At 35.8% G+C, this 20,491-nt stretch overlaps 1 protein-coding gene across 1 annotated transcript in view; it reads right to left on the bottom strand.

Annotated features, from left to right (window-relative positions):
• The window catches only part of ZRANB3 (zinc finger, RAN-binding domain containing 3), a 46,444-nt gene that overhangs the window by 21,681 nt on the left and 4,272 nt on the right, over positions 1-20,491 (bottom strand). Inside the window, 3 exon segments of the mRNA XM_009895851.1 lie at positions 1,189-1,420; positions 4,632-4,810; positions 7,454-7,472. Coding sequence (XP_009894153.1) covers positions 1,189-1,420; positions 4,632-4,810; positions 7,454-7,472 — 430 coding nt within the window.

Here is a 20,491-nt window from a genome sequence, read left to right as displayed (position 1 = left end):
GAAACTGCCTAAAATTACTTGCTATATACATATATAAATGAATAATGTTTTTCATTTTCTATACATAGTCCATTTAAAGACCTCATAGAAAGGTTCTGCTTATAAAACAAAACAGATTAAAGAGACATATCTCTTTTTACACTCTGCCTTGTAAACTATGGCAGAATTTTGGTATCACTATAAAAATGTCTCTAATTGTCTTCCATTTGGTCATGAGTTTTGATCCCACTGCTGTGATCAAGGACAGGAATTTCCTTTGAAGACCTTTAGTGACATTACTTACTGGTCTCAGTATCAATGCACTATATAAAAGTATAACATAGTATTTGGTACACATGCAGGAAGTTTCATAATTATCCATATCCACAGATATAAGTATTTGTTTAAAGTTTTAAGGACACACTCATAATACATCAAGCCCTTTTTCATAGAGCAGATAGCTTTCTCAAGTTCTAACCTCTCTGAACAAATTAAAGAGTCTTGGCGTAAGTTCTATCTACACAGCAAGAAACTCTAAAGTGTAAAGTATTACATAGATTAATGCTTATAAGTTCCCTGCATACAAATTAGTTCTTATATTCAACTTATTTCTACATTTGATAAATAAAGGCGGTTTTCTTGGGTTCAGTATAAAATCCAAGTGGTTTTGATTTCCTCTTTGCTCCTCCCCAGTTCCATAAGTTGAACTTCGTTCAAAGGAAAATTTGTCTTTCTGGACTGCAACAAGCACAGGATATATTTTTCCACTTATGCAATACAAACGAACATTTGCAATATCCAAAAGACAAGCGATAAACAAAGGACTTCCTATATCAGATGAGGAAGCAGAAGTTCTAATACAAGTTCTTGTCTACCAAGGACTGTCAAACACAATAGATGCAAATAGTTCTCTACTTAAACTATCTTCTATTTCACCCCACAGTCAGTCTGTTAAGTGCAAGATTTATTTCTTAGAAGAAACACTGTCTCAATTCACCTATGCATGAGCTTGAAACGAGTTTGTAAAGATCAATATAATAAACTCAAAGACATTTAGTTTCTTATACTTGTGCTTCCTAATGCAGCTAGTGCACTCTTTGATGTTATAATGCATGCAATTGTATATATTCAAGAAAACTACAAAATTGTTCATTTATTACTGATACCATCCTTTTAAAAAAACAAAGCAAAACAGACTATGTCAAATACCTCTTCAGGTCTTCCTAGAGCAGGAGTTCCAGTAAGAAGAATAGCTCTAAGAGCTTTCTGCACAATTGGCAACAAAATCTTGCTGCGTGTGGCATTTCTGGATTTCATATAGTGTGATTCATCAATCACAACTACCTTAAAGTTCTGCCTGTACAAAGTGTCTACTAAAGTCTGTGCATCAGAAGTTAACAGGCCATACCCCAGAATCGTTACTTTGCTGGTTGATATTCTCCTAAAAGAGAAAATCCAGAAGTTTTCTTAGTAAATTTTCATTGTAGGAAAATTAATATGGCAAAGAAATTATACCAAACTATTTTATTTTTTTTTTAGAAGGTATGTATGACATCTTTTGGATCGATTAATTAGCGGGCTGTCAGGCTAACAATAACAGCTTTTGGTGTTTAAAATATGCTAGCATCTCACACTAGAAATCACGCACATTTCATAACCATTTGCAGAAGACATACATTGCACTTAAAAGGAAGTTCATTTATTTGGTTGCATTGCTTCAACTTGTGCTCTTTTCCAGGAGTATCACATAGGACGAGTCCACTTTCTGGATAAACAGTTACACACAAGTCAGATCATTGTGAACACCCAAACACCTGAAGTAAATATGTCTCTGTGCAAGCTACCTACTGCTCTGTGTACAAAGAGTCACCTCCTCAGCAGCCTAAGACCACTAATTAGACTGCCTCTGAGTATTTGGGTACTGTAAGAGTACAGTTTGGGCTGAACCTTAATACCTGAAAAAAAACATTCTTATCAGAGCCCTCTATCCAGCCTTTTTGCTGGCACAGCAAATGAAGAAAACAAAAAACTGGAAGCAGGGAATCAATGAGACACAAGATGAAAGATTAGTATTTAGTTGGAAATGAACTTCTTACAATAAATTTAAAGACATACATAGGCCTAAGGCACGGATTGATTTTAAAATCACTAGAGAGCACTGTGGCCCTTCAGGAGCCTTTGAGCAGCACAGGAACTCTTTAAGTTGTTAGACAAACAAGTCACCACAATGAGAGTCATAGCTGGTCTACCCATCTGTCAGACACTACCACTCTGCTGGCATGATTCTTATTTGCTCCCCAGTGGCAACATCAAAAAAACCCCACTAAATTGAAACTGCCTTCAGTATTTAAGATGGAGAAAGCGTGTGTACACTCATGTTTCTGGATATGCAAGGAGAGGCAATGGTTAGAGCACTACGGCACTATGGTCAATGCACTACAGACTCTGGCTGTTACTGTACAGATAAATGTAGCAACCAGGAAAACAAGAATTTCTCTTACCCCTTTATGAAGGGTGGATAAAAAATTACAAATAAATTTATTTATTCTTAGTGGAACAAATTTATTCAAGAAACATCCAATTTCAAATTTATTTAGAAATTATAAAAACCTAAATTGATGCCTAAGTATATTTTAACCCGTTTAAACTAAGAAGTTAAACAACATTCAAGCAGCAAATTTCATTGCTGAAGTTTTGAAGAAAAGCAAGTATTGAACTTAGAGAAATCAAAGCTGAACATATGGAAGCAGAATTTAACAAAATGCTAAACCAAGTTTGACAGCTGTATTTTTGCATTTGCATTTTCTTGCAAATGCATAAAACACTTCTTAATGTTAAAATATTAATTAGTTCAACAGCTACCTCACTTACTGCTAGGAAGCCTCCTGGGAGTTAAACAAGCAGAAAACCAAGTTTTCCTCTTTTCTTGTTGTTGAATAAAAGTAAGTGACAATGGTTAAGGTCTACTCCTTTTGAAAATGTTAAAGGACAAAAAGACCAGAATTCTGTTTGCCATTTACTTTTGCTGTCATTTCCCTCATTCCTCATTTCTCCTCTCTGCATTCAGCACTATAAGCATTAAGTTTATGTGCATTTTAGCTAAATAGCTTAAAAAAATGAAAAGGCTCATTGATCTTCATTTTAATTCCCATATTCCTACGATAAAGCTAAATTTTCACTATCAGTAGCAATTACCCCTTGATTAAGTTCTTAAGATGGATTTTCAGTTGGATTTAGCCGGTTACCACAGGGAAGGTTCCAAGCTACTGTCTCATCTGCACATCTTGGCACTCAAGTCACACTCTGATACTCCCCAGACTAAACCAAGATCAGTCTTCCTTATCCAGAAGTTTTAGAACAACATCTCACCATTACCATGAAATCAACCAAGTAATTTGCAGTAAAGCAGACTAAATACCCTTGTAATTCAGTGTAATAGGAGAGTTATTCTAATAACACCCAAGACTTGTAGTCTCTCTCTGATGAATTCATGCTATTAAGTCTAAAGATAGAAAACTTAGGTCATGATGACCTTTTCAGTTATTTAGAGAATACTTATTCTAACTTACGAGTTTTCTCAGTGCGCTAAATAGAATTTTGCCAGTAATTACTTCCTTATTTTGTAATGCATACCAGAAGTTTTCAAAAAATGTGTTCAAAATGTTTTACAGAAGCTAATGAATACAAGCTAATTCATCAGAGTTGAGAAATAACTGTACATGTTCAATTTCAGACACGCTGAAATAATCTAATTTTCAGCAGACAAGTACTTGCTACTTTTCAAAAAACAGACCTCTCATTTTCAGAGGAGATGAGTAACTACCAGAATATAATAATACAAAAATGGGAGGCGTTGGTGATACACCAGAGGGCCACACTGCCTGTCAGACGGACCTTGACAGGCTGGAGAAATGGACTGACAGGAACCTCATGAAGTTCAACGAGGAGAGGTACAAAGTCCTGCACCTGGGGAGGAACAACCTCACACACGGGGGCCACCCAGTTGGAAAGCAGCTCAGCAGAAAAGGAGCTGGGGGTCCTGGTGGACATCAAGTTGAACATGAGCCAGCACTGTGCCTCTGCAGCAAAGGTATCCTCAGTTACATTAGACAAAGTATTGCCAGCAGGTCGAGGGAGGTGACACTTCCCCTACACTCAGCACTGGTGAGGCCACACCTGGAGTGCCGTGTCCAGTTCTGGGCTCCTCAGACCAAGAGAGACATGGATGTACTGGAAAGAGTACAATGAAGGGCCATAAAGATGATTTACGGACTGAGGCATCTCTCCTATGAGGAAAGACTGACTGGGCCTGTTTAGCCCAGTGACGAGAAGGCTCAGGGAGAATCTTAATGTATATGCATACCTGAAGGGAGTGTGCACAGAAGATGGTGTCAGGCTCCTTTCTGTGGTGCCCAGTGACAGGACAAGAGGCAATGGGCACAAACTGAAACACAGGAGGTTCCCTCTGAACACCAGGAAACATTTTTTTTTACTGCAGGGGTGACTGAGCACTGGAACAGGTTGCCCCAAAAGGTTGTGGGGTCTCCATCCTCGGAGACAGTCAAAAGCCATCTGGACAGAGTCCTGGGCAACTGGCTTCAGCAGGGGGGTTGAACAACTCTTTCTATAGAAGAGTAACGAACTTTACTCACCCAGTATCAGTTTTGTTCTGAATGATGCTAATATCATCCGGAGAGAGTTCTGGAATCCACTTCTCCATCTCATCAACCCAAGGGTATCTCAGAGATGAAGGCACTACAATTAAGAGAGGCCATTCGTTTTTATAGTAATAGGAAATGGCAATTGCTTGAATTGTTTTACCTAGCCCCATCTGGGAAAAGAAAAGAAAAAGAAAAGAAAAGAATGAAAAATAGAAGTCTGCGCTCAGAAAGCATATTCCATTCAGAAAAGCCAAAAATATTTTGCAAAGACAGAACCAGGTAAAGGACACAAAGCCAAAGGGCTAGTTACATAGTATCTATTTCATTGTCAATTTGTTACCACAGATCATCTTTTATGAAAGAATATGCTTCTTTTTAATACATATATCTGGTTAGCTCATTAAAGCTAAAAGAAGCATCTTCATTTATTTCAACAGATTTTCTGCTCAGGGTTTTAGTAGGTTAGACTATACAGATCAAAGTCTCTAACTTGTTAAGCTACCAAAAACACTTTAACAAGACTATTCAAAGGAAAGATAAATATGGGATGCCCTCTTAACAGAAAAATGACAACTTTGTCCTAAGTTGCATAGGCTACTGAAGACCACAGGAAGATCTATAAGAATATCTCTGCTTTTGACCCAGTAGGTCAATGAAAAGAAACCACTGCTGTCATTCACCGTAGCTAATGGTTTCTCTTTATTCTGTAACACAGGATAGGAAGTCCACCTAGTGGAGAATTCAGATTTAAACACAAGGTGAAGGGTAAAGATACAATACACAGTTGTATATTTAACAATAAAGTACTAGCTATTGTCGAGGTAGGAACGCTCCCATCTAATGAGTTATGAATATAGATAGCAACAGATGAATATAAGATCCAGATTTTTAGGGTTTTGATTAAAAAATAAACCCCTCAAGATTTTATCAAAGAATGCAGCTGCTTTCTCTACTTGTTCACATGGCAAGAGATAGTTCCAGATTCCTGTTAAGCACTAAAGCAGAGACTGGCCTTAAAATATTCTGTTCAGGTTTTCCAGAGTCCAGTGGATATTTGAAATAATTTGCTGCTATCTAACTACTCGTGGTACAGACATAAAAGAACAACTTACTTATATCCTCAGTATTGAGTTTAAATGGACTGATGTAATGATATCACCAGGAGATTTGCCAGATATAGAAGAAAATATAATTAATATTTCTACTATTATTAGAAAGAAAAATAATCAGAGAACTACTCTGGTACTAAGTTTTTGTTAACAATTGCCAAGTTTTCATTAAAATTTTCCTGCAAGCCCTCCTTGTGTCACCAATAGTGCTTGAGCCAGCTGAAAACAAATCCAAGAAAGGAAAAAAGAATACATTCATTTATAGTTTGTTGCCACAGCTGTCTCCCTAACTCAGATTGCCCGGTCACTGGTGATGATCCAGACAACTGAGCTGAAATGAGCCAGGTCTCTTGGCAGTAGCACACCCATAACAACCTAGATCCAATATAGCTGACTGATTTAAAAACACCTTTCTCAGTCATGGGAATGGATGACATGGAAAACCTGAAACTTTGGGTGGAAAACGTTGTCTGTTCCCACTCCAAAGAATGGTAAGATATTTTTAGAATACCTATCAAAAAGATACCATTATTGTACTTTAATCCTTACATAATTACATAATCCAGGTATATCTATTATATGATCTTTAGTTTTCATACTTAACTTCTTTTCCTATACAAGTTCACAATACTGATGCTTTCTTTTACCAACACTTTCTTCTTATTTTAGAGATGTCAATAAGCACAAGATACCACCATTGCACAATACTTTCACCAGTGCTGGACCTATTGTCATTATGAAATATACATTATTTACTTCAGAATAAATATATCTTGAAGTATTTTTTTATTGCTAACATAATTACATACTGTTTATTTTCTCATTCAAGGAAGGAATAAGAAACTTTGTTTTAATAAATAAACAAATAGCTAGTGCTGATCTTTACATTTTTTGCAAGCTTCCCTCTTCTCCTCCCTGAATGCTTTTGTATTCTCCAAAGTTTCCAGAAATTTCACATTCCATGCCAGGATAGTTTATCTTAAGCTGTAATGAGATGTTTATACTACAAGGAGATGCTTTAATCCCAGTAATCAATCTCTCCCTCCCTCTCCCCTCCACTGTTTAAAAAAAAATCCAAATTAGAATTGTGAGACTATATCAATCCCTAAACATCACCTCTTTTTCAGGAAGGTTTTATACTGACAACGCATCAAGAACATCATATTCTGTTACAAAAACATTTTATCTGCAGGAAGAAATGCTGGAAGAAATGCTGGACTCAAATTTCCCTAATACAGAATAAAATATACATTTTCAAATGTATGAAAGTCATGCATTTCATTATTACTACTTGATCAGTGCTTTTAAGAAAAATCATCTTTGGAAGGCATATCTGTTCAAAATCCACCTCTTTGGGCCAGGAATGTTTCCTAATCCATTAAAAATAGCTAGCTATGCAATTATAAAGTGCTAAAAAAAATATCAACTGAGTTAATCTTTTTAAGATTTAACAATACAGGAGATTTAACCTACCTAAATATAACTAAAAGTAACCTTCTGAGTTTTCTCAAAGATTCTTTTAAGCTTAGTCAGGTTTCTTCCCCCCCCCCCCGCTATTTTCAGAATTCTGCTGAATATCACAGGAATTAGACTTCTTTCATTACCAACCTCTCCACCCACATCTCTCAAACAAAAGAAGTCACATCTGCATGAAGTACATTAAAATAAGAAAAATGGTGTTAAAGGAACAGGAACATCACTTACCTCATCAGCAATCATACACCTAAATAAGAAACAAAAAGAGTGGGGAAAAAAGCAGAAATTAATAGTGAATATAACAGATAAACCAATAGTTATAAATCGTTTACTATACATTTAAGTTACAGATTTACTGAAAGGAAAAAAAGGTAGACTTCATTCCTACAGATATCAACTACAAAAAATAAATTTGCTATGAATTTGAAAACACATATACCAATTATTCTAAAAACATATATTCAATCTGTTAGCATTACTGAAGAACTAGCATTGTAAAATTGAATTGCTGCTTTGGTCTAGTACTATATTAACTGTAATCTTAAGAGACGTTTTCAAGGCAAGAAGTGCATCTTCAATTTTATTGTCTTTAAGAAATAGCAATGTTTTTGCTACTTCATGATTAAGGATTATTTATATGTCAGACTTATTTTAAAAAGCTGCTTTCCAGAGCTGTCACATTTGTTTTGAAATAAAAACAGACACTCCCTCTCCCCCACCCATTGCACTAGCTAAAGTATTAGAAAATGAAATTGGTTTTTTTTTCCCCATTTTGGAGTCAGTTAATGCTACTCCACATAAAGACAATAACAACTCCAAGTCCCCAGTCAAAACTAGTCAATTCTGTTCAGCATATTTACATTTCAGAAACATTAAATGCCATCTTTGATATGAATTTCTTATCGGTATCTTAAGTTTAGTTTATTTCAACTATTTAGTACATACATTCTTAACTCAAGTAGGGTCTAAGGACCTTAAATATTTCTAGCCCACGCAGCCTTTTTCATCAAATCTTTGAGACTGGATGAAAGACAAAGGAAATTAGTTGTCAGACATTTAGTTAAGCCATTAACTGGATGATGATGCATCTTTTCAAATGTGTACCCTCAGCTATTTTACAAACTCAGCTATTTCACATACTTTTACCTCTACCACTTTACAAACTTTTCCAAGCTGGAAAAAAAAACATAAAACAAACCAAAAAAACCCCAAACCAAACCAACAAGCCTATCCAATTCAAAAGCATTATCTAAAGAATTACAAGAGCTTTTTCTACTGCTAATAATTAGTATATAAAATACATATATTAAATTCATACACACTAATAAATTCAGAGGAAGGCACGAGTCCAAGCATAATCTGTGAAGATAAGAAAGAGGCGCAGAGACAACCTACTCCCTTTAAGTCTTACAACAAGATGAGGACTTAAAGTTCCCTTTTCTCCTACAGCAACCCTAGACTGCATGAAGATGCAGATTTACTAAGTATCTTCTGACCAGAATCAATGCCAGGAATTCCAAAACAAGATCTGAAACAGGCACAAAGTGTGAATTTCTGCAACTTCGTAAGAATTGTCAGAGTTTGATAGCAATACCTGCTTGGGCTGCAGTAAAATAACTAGCAATTAGAGGAATTCTCCAGCTGCTAAGTAATCCGGGAAGTTTTTCAAGCACTGTGTAATTTCCTAAATCATCATAAAAAGCTAACAGGAGAGTAACTCCCACCAGTCGGTATCACAGTGCCACACAAAGGGCATGGGCTTAGTCAAACCGTTGATCAAGAAATGCAGCAGTGAGTGCTGTTGGTTGAACTAAGTGACAGCAAGAGACTGACAGCTCCATGCAGCCCATCACCTTGCTTGAGGATTTATAAATATTTACTGACAGAAAAAAGTGCCCAGTCTCAGAAATGATGAAGTATTTCAAGCTCTGGAAGGCAATAAACTTCACAGGCCACTCTGCTTGCTTTCCCCCCTCACTCAAGTATCTTCTGCCTTGTACTTTTCACTTACTATACACCATAGCTTTCAGTGACGGACACAACCTTGTCTTGATGAATTGCTCTGGATGAATTCTTCTTCATAGTCTGTTTCCAGCCACTGCATCTTCTAAGGAAACCGAAACTTCTCCTGGTCCTATGCCACATAACTAGATATGGACCCAGTGCATCATGTAACTCAAATGCGATGTTCCTTCCATGAAAAAATGGAAAAGATCCTGCAGGTCTCTACGTCTATAATAAATTCTAACACACCAAGATAGAAATATTCTGTATTTTGACACCAAAAATCTTTTAAAGTAATACAGGCCTGATTTTTTAGTGTTAGGTAATCTGAAGTTAGTGTAGTTATACAAAACCACAAGAGAAGTCTTCTTTTCTGCACAAAACCCCAGCGACTTTACACTAATGATGATGCTTGTAGCAGCACCATCAACTTAGAGCTGTCATTATGTCTAATACTCTTGCCATGGGGCTAAAATGGTCATTTCTGGGGTCAAAATAGGCATCTCAGCAGAAATTGTACACTGGCACTTTTCAGACAAGATGTGCGAGATTAACATTTGATACTCTGAGAAATATGGTATACTGCTGTTTGCTCGCTCAATTTGCCAGTGTAAATTTTGTCATCTACCAATTTCATCAGCTTCTTTTAACTAACATAAAGAAGAATTCAAAATATATCTTATATAACTTATTTTTTTATAAGTAACAAACTATCTACTTGCAATAGCTTTGTAACAAGACTCCCTGCCCCAAGTTGTTAGGGATGGAGCAATGAAAACAAAGGAAGAAAACATAACAAAACAAACCAAACTCCCCGAGTCTGCACAGATTTACAAAGGAAAAAAAGGCAGGAAGATAATTATTTTTAGTGGCAACTCATGATTGTGGGGCCTTAATGTCTGTGATTTGCAGCTGGGCAAAGACATTTATTTGCAGACAACTAATTCACAATTCAAATTTTAAAATAAAGTTTTTGCCCAAAGACTGGGGTTTTTTTTCACTTAATACTCATTGTTAATTGCTCGAACTGAAGTTTACAAACCAAGCCTTTCTTCTTGCAGATTCTTTCAGAGGCCAACTGCTTTGAGTACACTAATCATGTTTTTTAAAAACAGTTCAAAGCCTGAAATCAATTGGAAAGCACAACCACCTCGTGTTGCAGGGATGTTCAAACTCCTTACACAAATGCAGAAAATGAGTAAGACTATGGCAATTAGCTACAGAACAGAGGCATCTCAAGAATAAACTAAATACCTTCTTCAATAATATAGTATATTTAATATAAGGATACCAGAGCAAATGTACAAATACAGCAATAACTGAGAGTACATTGCATCCAAGTAGCATCTGGTAGTAAGGAAATGTGGCAAAGAGGACGGGAATACAAATGTTCCTTGCCAACTTCTGCTGACAAATACACCATTTCTCAGCATATCAACTTATATTGTAGTAGAACTGCATAAATAATGAAATGTTAATTATGCCAGTTCAGACACCCAGAAAGCAAAGTGAGAATACATAAGACCCTACTGCACCGTTCTTTGGCATATGTGAACTAACAATTTGGACCCTCATTCTTTTTTTCAGGATAACAAGCTAAAATGAAGAAATTCAGAGTGAATTACAAACTGTTCTGACAATTAGAAGCTGAACAGCAATTAAAATAAAAAGCCTTAAATATACGTCAACCACAGGAACGGATGTTTTTTCCATAAAATGAGATTTTTTTTTTGTTTCTCCTTAGAGTGAACTGTATCCACTTAAACTTTGATGACTTGAGTATCTGCCAAAGAATAGAAAGTTGTTCTGCTTTTCTTTTTGCACTCATTTTCAGACTGTACTCATAGAATCTTTGCTCCTATAGAGTATCTTCTGTTTTCATGTCTATTAACTGCCATTTAATATGTCTGAAGTGAATCTTCTTAAGTAGCAGCAACAAAGTTGCTGGCTTTTAAATACAGAAACTCATTATTTTGTTGCTGGTAAATGAACGGAAGCACAAAGTAACTGCCATAATTTTACCTATAACATAACCACTCTTAAAAGATAATAATGGTAAAGCGATCAACATGGTTTTATCTTCCTTGTTTCTGCAGTACCAATACAAATAGAGATTCCACAGAAACACACGTATGCTTAAAATGTTACATATCTATAGTGATATTTTGCTATTTAGTTACGTATTCATTGTCTTATCCCACAAAATGATAAAATAGCTTTGTCGTAAGTAGTTTGAATTTTCTTCCTATACTTGCAACCCATACATTTTTTTAGCCGTTTAAACATTCAACTAGACACACCACAGATTGATATGAACCAGGTGCACAAAATTGTTTTTAAAGCTCCAGTTAGAGTATCTGAATGTGTTTTAAAGCTCCAGTTAGAGTATCTGAATGTGTTAAGTCCTCTGTTATGATAGCAGTAGCAACATGAATCACTGCTTTGAGCCACACTGTTCATACCCGAATTCCTGAAGTGCTACAGTTTTAAAATTGCTGATCTATGCCAATTAATTAACAATATTGATACACTCGATAAAAGTTTTGATGTGACACACAAGATGAGTTTATGATTCAGGTAGAAGTTAATAAAACTAATTTTAGAGCATTCATCCTCTGTGGTTTTCACAGTTTTATAATAAGAACCTTGCAGATGCCTGCTTAATGTCGTTACAAAATATAAAAAGTCCAAAATTTTTTCATTAGACACTAGGGCAATGAAAAATAGCTTATATTACTGAGAGTGAAATAATCAAGCGCTCCCAGTTCATAATCACAACAATTAGATTTGAAATATAAAGCACATCCCCATCATTATAGGCTAGATCACACAGAACTCAAAAGGCATCTAATAGTTGCATCAAGTTGTTAAGAAGCAATACTTTACATAATCTTAAAACTATGCAACCTCTATTTAAAACAAACTTCAGTATGTTCTATATTATTGCAGTCAGACAAGCTGCCAACATGAATGTAAAGGTTCCATGCTGTCAAAGCAGAAGAAACAGATCTTCAGCTACATTGAAGGGACAAACATGTATTTTTGTTTCACGTATTTTGACTGCAAGAAGACAGACTTCTTGTTCTCTGAAGTTCAATTAGTCACTTCCTCTCAACTGGTAGTTACCCAATCTGAGCTTCATCATTCATATCCCATCTGTTCATATGACAACTTAATAATAGCTCTATCCAAGAATATAAATCAGAGCTATGATACGCAGTTTCATATCCTGTTATAAGCTCAGCCCACATGGTCAAAAGTTTCTGAAAAGCAGGGGAAAAAATCATTTTAGATGTCTCAGTAACACTCTCAGCAGCAAAGCCCAACCGTGCAAAAAGCAGCACAGTCAATGGCAAATTCTTTCAGATTCTTTCCCATTTCATTTTTAAATGTTTCCCTTCTTCATAGTGAATCCTGTGGCTAGCATTTGACTCTCTCTACATTTATGAAAGAAATCTGCTATTCTTTCCTAACAGAAAGCATCAGAATCTCATCGGGATGCATAGCACATGCTGCTACAGTCTTCCTACTGTTCATAACCCGTTTGCAGTTGTAGGGTTAGCAATTGGCTTCGGACACAGTAGTATCTTTCATAAATAGAAGGGACCCACATACTCTGGTCTCCACTAGGATTTAACAACCCTTTCATTTCAAGATCTATTAGCTTTAAAAGAAAACATTTTCAATTAAAATGCAAACACAAAGAGCAAAACAGGAAGCTTTGTGTGAAAACATATCCTGGTGAGGGAATATGCACGCAGAGAAAAGAGCAAGAAGTCTACTGTGTTGGTCCACCTCAGGTGCATGTAAGTCCAAAACCTTATTGTTGATCCCCACACAAGAGAACAAATGCAAGCACCTGAAGTTATACGCAAACCCCATCACTGTGTTTGAAGCTTTCCTTTAAATGTAAAAAAATCACATAAATTAAGGAACCGCACAATGCTGGATGAGTCAGAACCTCCAAAGCAGATATTCACAAGTTAGCAGGCACTACCAGAACAGTCTTGTATCAACCACCGAGCAAAGGTGCACTCACAGAGTCTTACTACAGCAAACCTTGGAAAGAAACCAGAAGTTTCAAGAAACAGGTGAAGGAACTGAGGAAGAAACCCAAAACCTAACCCTACGAAAGTTCTGGTCAGGAAAGTTCTGCCTCTGGAAGGTCAGAAAGCATAATCTTTCAAACATCAGAGCAGAGAAAGAGCTCCTGGTTGTGTTGATGTCAAGAAGATTGGAACCAACTTTGCAAAGCAGAAGGAGAATCATATCTTTAAAGTTTTATGCAGATGAGTTGACTGGAGAAGCAGAAGGAAACTGAGGCTAAGCTCATGTGGCATGTCATATAGCCACACAAGAATAGTCTGCATCAGAAAGAAGTTAGTACTAAAACAGTTTCATAAAATGAGTTTCAGGGAAGGAAAAAGTGTTAAAATGAAAATAATTTCTATTTCTGTGTGTCTGGGTTACATTCAGGTCACCCTTTTTTAAACGTTAGCAATACTGCGTTACATTCAGGTCATCTTTTTTTAAATGTTAGCAATATTAATGTAAGAAACTTTAACTGTATTGTTTGCTTGGTTAATTATGGCTCCTTCAGCAAGGTATCTTTGCAAAGACAAAGAATCTCATTTTGAACTTTGCTCTTACAAGAATACCGATTAACACCACGCTGGTATATATCTAAGGTCTATATAATCAAGAACCCTACTAAGTCATACAGTCAGTGCTAGAGGTTTCTTGTAAATACAGAAATATTTTGCAGTAATATCCTCTGTAAACTAGACAGTTCTCCTTCCTTACAAGGAGGATTAAAAGCTAAAGGGGTATAGCAATCCAATACAACTATTGCTGCCTGTGGGGATAATTCAACTTTTTGATTAATTTTCAACAGGAAAGAATAGTTAGAACCGCAGGTAGCATTTTCAGCACAAACCCCTTCACTTTTAAATACATTTTCCAAGACAAACAGTCAAAGCAGTAGCACTTCATTCCTTAAAACACTGAAAAATTTTGTTACTACTCAAACAAATTAAAGCTGGTTTTGTTAATGCAGTCTTTGGAACATGTTGTACAGAGGAAGCTCGCATCTTTCTTTCACTAGTGTGGGTGTCCTGATATTCTTGGGATTCTCACCTACTCATGTGAGTCAGTTTTATATAACACTACAACATATAATTTGCCTCCTACTCACAAGCCAACACTTTAGCACTAACATCTCAACCAAGGGTTATTTAAGGAATCTGAACTCAGTACATTTTTATATAAAACTGCGCAAGCAACCATTACATTTGTGTGTCAGTAATCACAGCACACAGTCCTAAAACTAGAACAAAGAGAGCTCACTTCCTTGCAAAAATAATCAAGGTTGTTTCACCAAAAATAGAGCCCCAGAAGATTTAAACTAGATGATACCCTTGCTCTTGAACTACACTAGGTATTTAAAACCCCCCTAAATAATAAAAAAACAATCCTCAATTTAATGTAAAATGCACTAAATTACCACATCTGCTGTGTTAATGATTCTCTAAAGGAGTGTAGAGGAGAATGGTTGTGCCGTCTTATGCTTTTCTCCAACGGTCCTCAAGATGTAACTGAAAACACCTAAAATACTTTATTAACATTTGAAAGCTATGAGAGCACATTTCAAACATCTTCTAGTATTTTAGTTTGACAAAGATGTGTGGAATAACACACATCAAAGAGGTTAATTTGAAGGTTAAGCTCAGACACTTCAATAGGTTTTCAGAATATATTAATTGAACTGTTAACTTATAAAAATTCTAGTCAAGACGACATCTAGTAGCGATAGTGAAAACTCTTTATCCATTCAGTCTGGCTTCAGAGACAAATTGGGTTCACCAGCTGACTCAATGCAAGAAAAACTGATTTCAGTTAATTGGAACAGTTGGAATAACATCAACTAATTTCAACTACTGACAATCTAGGCTACAAACCTTAACCTCAGTATTAATTCGCACCACTGAAATACCTGCGATCAATATTAGCTTTTCCTTAGTAGTCTAATGACTTCCAAGGAAATTTAGGTATTTCTCATTACTTTTCCAATAAACTCTGCTTTCCCAAGTGACCCTCCCCCTGCAGTGATCTGCACTGCAAGAGCTGCAGAAGAACAACTCTCTTCACATCTTCCTCCTTTGAAGGTAGCTGAATGAGGCAACAGGGAAAAGAACCACCTAGAAAAGTGTCTCATCACCAGCATCTCCATTTTCACTAGTTGCCAGGTTCAATGTCTTTTCCCTCCATACCCCAAGCTCTCAAATCCAGTGGTTAGTTTTCTCCTACATGTAGTTCCTCCTCCATACCAATGCTTCAAAATACTTTTGTACTTTCCAAATACTTCAAAAACAACCATCCATTCAACTGTTGACAGAATATCCCACTTCTTTTCTGATATGAATCTGTGAACTAAGCAATTCTGCTGATCTTTTCTATGCTCCTTTAACTCCTCTACTCTAGCTTGTCCTCCCTTCACCACAGAACAAAGACACCATAAAGCATGTGGACTTAAATTGCCTACCCAGCTACCTTTGGGGTAGTTTTCTCTTATGCTCATGTTCTTCCTCTCCTTCCAACCTCCATTAAGTCAGTCAGAATGTGACTCATACTTGTTTAAGACCTTACTTTTCCTCACTCGCACTAAAGCAGCTTGTCTCACATACTCAAAACTGATCACTTTCATTCTGCCCTCTCCTTGATGCCTGTAGTCAAACACACCAATTTGTCATTGTGAATTCTCCCACTGCAAACTTTCATAGCACACAGCTAACACTAAATTCATTTCCCCTCTCTCCATCACTGCTGACAACCTATTACCTGCAGTTCTAATCTCTATCTCACTTGGTTCTTCTCTACCATTCTAACAAATTGTGCCCTGCATTTCTAAAAATCTGTATTTTCTTCTCTACTTCTGCTGCTAAAGGTTCGCATTTAAGCCCAGGTGATTTCTCAGATTACTACCACTTTTTTTCTGTTCTTAAGTCTTTTTTTTTTTTTTTTAACTCCACACAGTTCCTCTCCTGAATGACATTCTTCATTCACTTACTGACAATGCATTTTTTGTTCCATTTGAATTGCTTCCCAGTTCCTCCAGCATCACTTCCAAACAAGCCTCCCTGGCCACGAAAGCTCTGCAGAATTTGGCTCAATCTCTCATTCATACTTTCTGCATCTGAACCTCATTCTGTGAGCTAGCATCTTCATTTAATCATCTCTCTCCTTTGGCACTTCTCAGATGTGAAATGTACTCTGAAACATTACAAACCAACGTCTTTAAAAAAATAAACCTTCCTTTAAAAGACAGTACTCATAGAGCTACTCCATATTTAATTGCTGAAATGTTTTAACTGTTTGATCCTCTACATATTCATTAAATAGCCGTTCCATTCTTTTTCCCCAAGGACTACTTTTCAGCTTTTTTTTCTAAGACTGGAAACAACTGCTCATCTATTATGATGCAAGCTTTAAGGGCTCAGATTTATCACAAAAATTATAATTGTTTCATATATGTAAAATGAGCTGCTGAATATGTTGGAATAAGAGAAGATTTCTTTCTTACTCTAGCAAGACTTATGCCTTGTTTCAAACATCTCTTTCAGACTATCTAACCACAATCTACTGAGACTAGGGACAGAAATCACATTAAAAAATTACAATTATGTTTATTCCCAGTTCTCTCTGACCTGAAGATCTACAAATAATGGAGACACTTGTTGATGGCACTTGATGCTTCCAGTCACCAAGTACAAATTAAAATAAAAATGAAACATTCATTGAAACATTCCTAGACATGACTGAAAAAACGCCAAGACCCCCAAAACCAAATGTGATCAGAATTTCATTTTCTAACATGCAAATTTAATTAATTTGGAATCTATCAAAGTCAGTGTAACAAAATCAGAGAGAATAAGTAGATCTCCCAAAAGAGACTATGATTAACTTCATCTTGTCATCTGCTTTTGCATTTGTCTTATGTTAAATTCTGAACTCTCCATCTTAAGATCAAATTGGTCACAAGTTTAATAACAAGAATTCAGATTAGCTCCAGTCTTACAACAGTGATATTGCAACATTTGGGGTCATCAAAGAATATCCTGTTTGACACTTAACACCACTTCCTTATCTGCAGCATATAAGAACAATAGTCATCATCATGTGCTTAGAAGGAAACAGTCAGAATGCTCACTAAGATTTTCAGCAACTCATTCAAAACAAAATGGCCAAATATGAATAAAACTTGAAGAAAATTCTTCTTATAAATGTTCTCCATAAATGCTGATGTCAAAAACAATATACTGATAATCAGCTATAGCTCCATAAAAGATGAACTCTCCATGTCAACCATCTCTGTTGCATTTCTCTTCCTTTAAAAATCAATGGTTAATGTTTTCACTGCACAAATGAAGTTGTATGCTACGTGCTTAAGTTAAACTAAGACATTAAGTAAACTAATAGACTGTAGTGTTGTGAGGACTTATAACAGAGATGAAAACAGTAAAGCAAAATGCAACTGAAAATGAAGATGCCACGTCTCCCAGAAGAGAAATACTGAGAAATAATACTGGGGGACAATCCAGCAATAGCCTGTAAAATATTTTTGTTATTAATTCCTTTAGACCATGTAGCTGATTCTGAAAAAGAAAAAGAAAAAAAAAAAAAAAGAGATGACTTTAGACTATCATAAAAAAGCAGTTGGTCTTGCATTTAATCCCAACATAGACTTGCAGCAACCTATAACCTTTCAAACAAAGGACAGAAAAATTAGGCATAGATAGTAACAGATAAGTAAACATACATCTAGGCTTAGTGCTAAAAATGGAAATGGAAGAAAAATGTATTTCTTCTCAGAAATTTCCTTATTCATAGCTACTATCAAAGATAAGAACCTGAAGAAAAGAAATACACTGAAAAAGCAAATCAATCAGGAATTGTGGATCAAAAAATAGTAAAGATAAAAGCAAAGTAAAGCAAAAGCTCTGGTAACTTAAAAAGGCAATACAATCAGAAAGGAACAGTGGCATTATACAGATGGAAAAAGAAAGATTAATAGACAACATAAGAAATAGAACCTAACTCAGTAAAAATGACAAAAATAAGAGTGAAAGGGAAAAACAGTTAAACAAAAGTGTAAGAGAAAAGCACAAACTAAAATGCACAAGGAAGCAAATACAGACTGAACATATTTTTTCTCATTATATCAGCTTCCAAAAGGTGGAAATATAACTCCCTTAGATACTCAACTCAAATAGAAATGATACATTTCATACTATTCAATGGCTAATACAGAAGAATTCACCAATTCAGGCTATCTAGTTCAGAGTCTAGACAAAGAAAGCTTAATCTATTCCTCAAGGTCTAAGAAATCCTATTAAAAGACACATTTCCACTCCCAGACCCCTGCCCAACACACTGGACATGCAGACTATAGGGTGGGTTTTTATGTTCAGGCAGGCTGAATTAGATACAACACAGGAGATTCTGAATAAGCATTTCTAAGAACTTGAGAATTTAGAATTTCAAGGGGGGAAAAAAAATGTTAGTCTACTGTGATGCACAGATATCTAGACTCAATTTCTGTGCATTCTCATTGCTCCTTCCTACTACCATCCTAGAAAGTTAAAGAAATTTGTGTAGAACTTCGCCCAAGAATTTAAATATAACTTACATCAGAAATTCCTGGCCATAGAAAGGACTATACTGTGCCTGGGAATTCTAAACATTTCTATTTGCTTCCTGCCCAAGAGCTATCATTTCTATGGTTCAACTACTAAAACCTCAGCAGACTGTATATACCTTTCCAGTGAGGAACTGGAGTTAGAACCTTTTAGCTGTGTTCATAAGCTTTGAGGAAATTTGGATCTGAGCCTCTGTTTTTCTGGTTTACTTTGAGGAAGAGGGAGGAATTAATTTCTATGCAGACTGATAAAGTTTTAAACTAAAAATCTGTTTTAATTAACGAAGAATTAACTATGCATTTCTCCTGTGTAGCTTGCTAGAGATCAGAGACACAGTCAGTGGAAAAAAAAGAGTACTACTTTGAAGTGCAGCTAACTGACTTCTTATTATAATAGGTGACACTCACACTCCATTCTCTAATGAGCTCACTATCATAATGGTTCTCTGTAGCCTACTATCCAAAACATTACACACTATACAACTTTTCCTTACTCTAGAAAATAACTGCCTAACAAAACAAATACCCTTTCATTAAAACTGATAGCTCTTAATGCCAGGTAAGAACTCTGCATATCATGTTATCGCCATCCACTCTCATTTACCACTTTTTTACTGTGTCTATACTCAATAAACAACATTAACCTAGCATGTATGGGAAACTAAAAATCACATGCTCCAGAACATATAAGTTAATGCACCACCTCTAAAACTTACAAAGGTACCGTTAAAAAGCAAAAATTATCTATAAATCAACACTGGAGTAAAAAACAGATCCTGGTAAACATATCAATAAACATTTGAATATTTAGATAAATTTGTATCAAAAAATCTTTTATTTTTCTGCCAGAAACTAGAGGTTAGAATGTTAATGCACTTGAACCTTATGTAAAATAGTGAGAAGAAAAGCACAGCAGGAAACTACATTACCCCAGTAAAACAGTTTGAGTGTACAATTTTAACGGAAAAGCTTATTTCATAAGTGGTAACTATCTCCAAGTCCTCTTTTGCATCAACAAGCAAGATAGCTTAAACAGTTATTCTGCCAACATTTCTAGAAAAAAAAAAAAAGATATCTGTGTCTGAAGGCATTTTTTTTCAGATACCGTCAACAAGGCAAGCAATGCTAAATAATGATGTTTGCAAATCACATGCTGACAGTTTTTATTATAAGACTTGACAAATAATTTAGTGATATGGTTTGTACATGTTACCCATAAGCAAGAGAGCTAACTTTCAAACACCAGCACGCCTCTGACTTTTACAGTATATTCAGGTGAGTAAATTGTTTGTAATACAAAACAGACATCCCACGCTTCTATAAAGAGATGCTATAAAACAAGAATAGAGACTGTGAGTTGCCAAGTACTATGTTAGTGAACAGTAAAAATCATTAATATCCAAAGAGAGATGTGGGCTTAAAAGACATTGAATATAATCCTTATGTCAATACAATCAAACCATTTGCCCATATATCATAGAATCATGGAATGGTTTAGGTTGGAAAGGACCTTGAAGATCATCCAGTTCCAACCCCCCTGCCATGGGCAGGGACACCTCCCACTAGAC

This window comes from Charadrius vociferus, unplaced genomic scaffold (assembly GCF_000708025.1).
Source record: "Charadrius vociferus isolate BGI_N301 unplaced genomic scaffold, ASM70802v2 scaffold862, whole genome shotgun sequence".
Classification (NCBI taxonomy): domain Eukaryota; kingdom Metazoa; phylum Chordata; class Aves; order Charadriiformes; family Charadriidae; genus Charadrius; species Charadrius vociferus.
The sequence above is the reverse complement of the archived record's forward strand: the minus strand, read 5'-3'. Positions and strand labels throughout refer to the sequence as shown.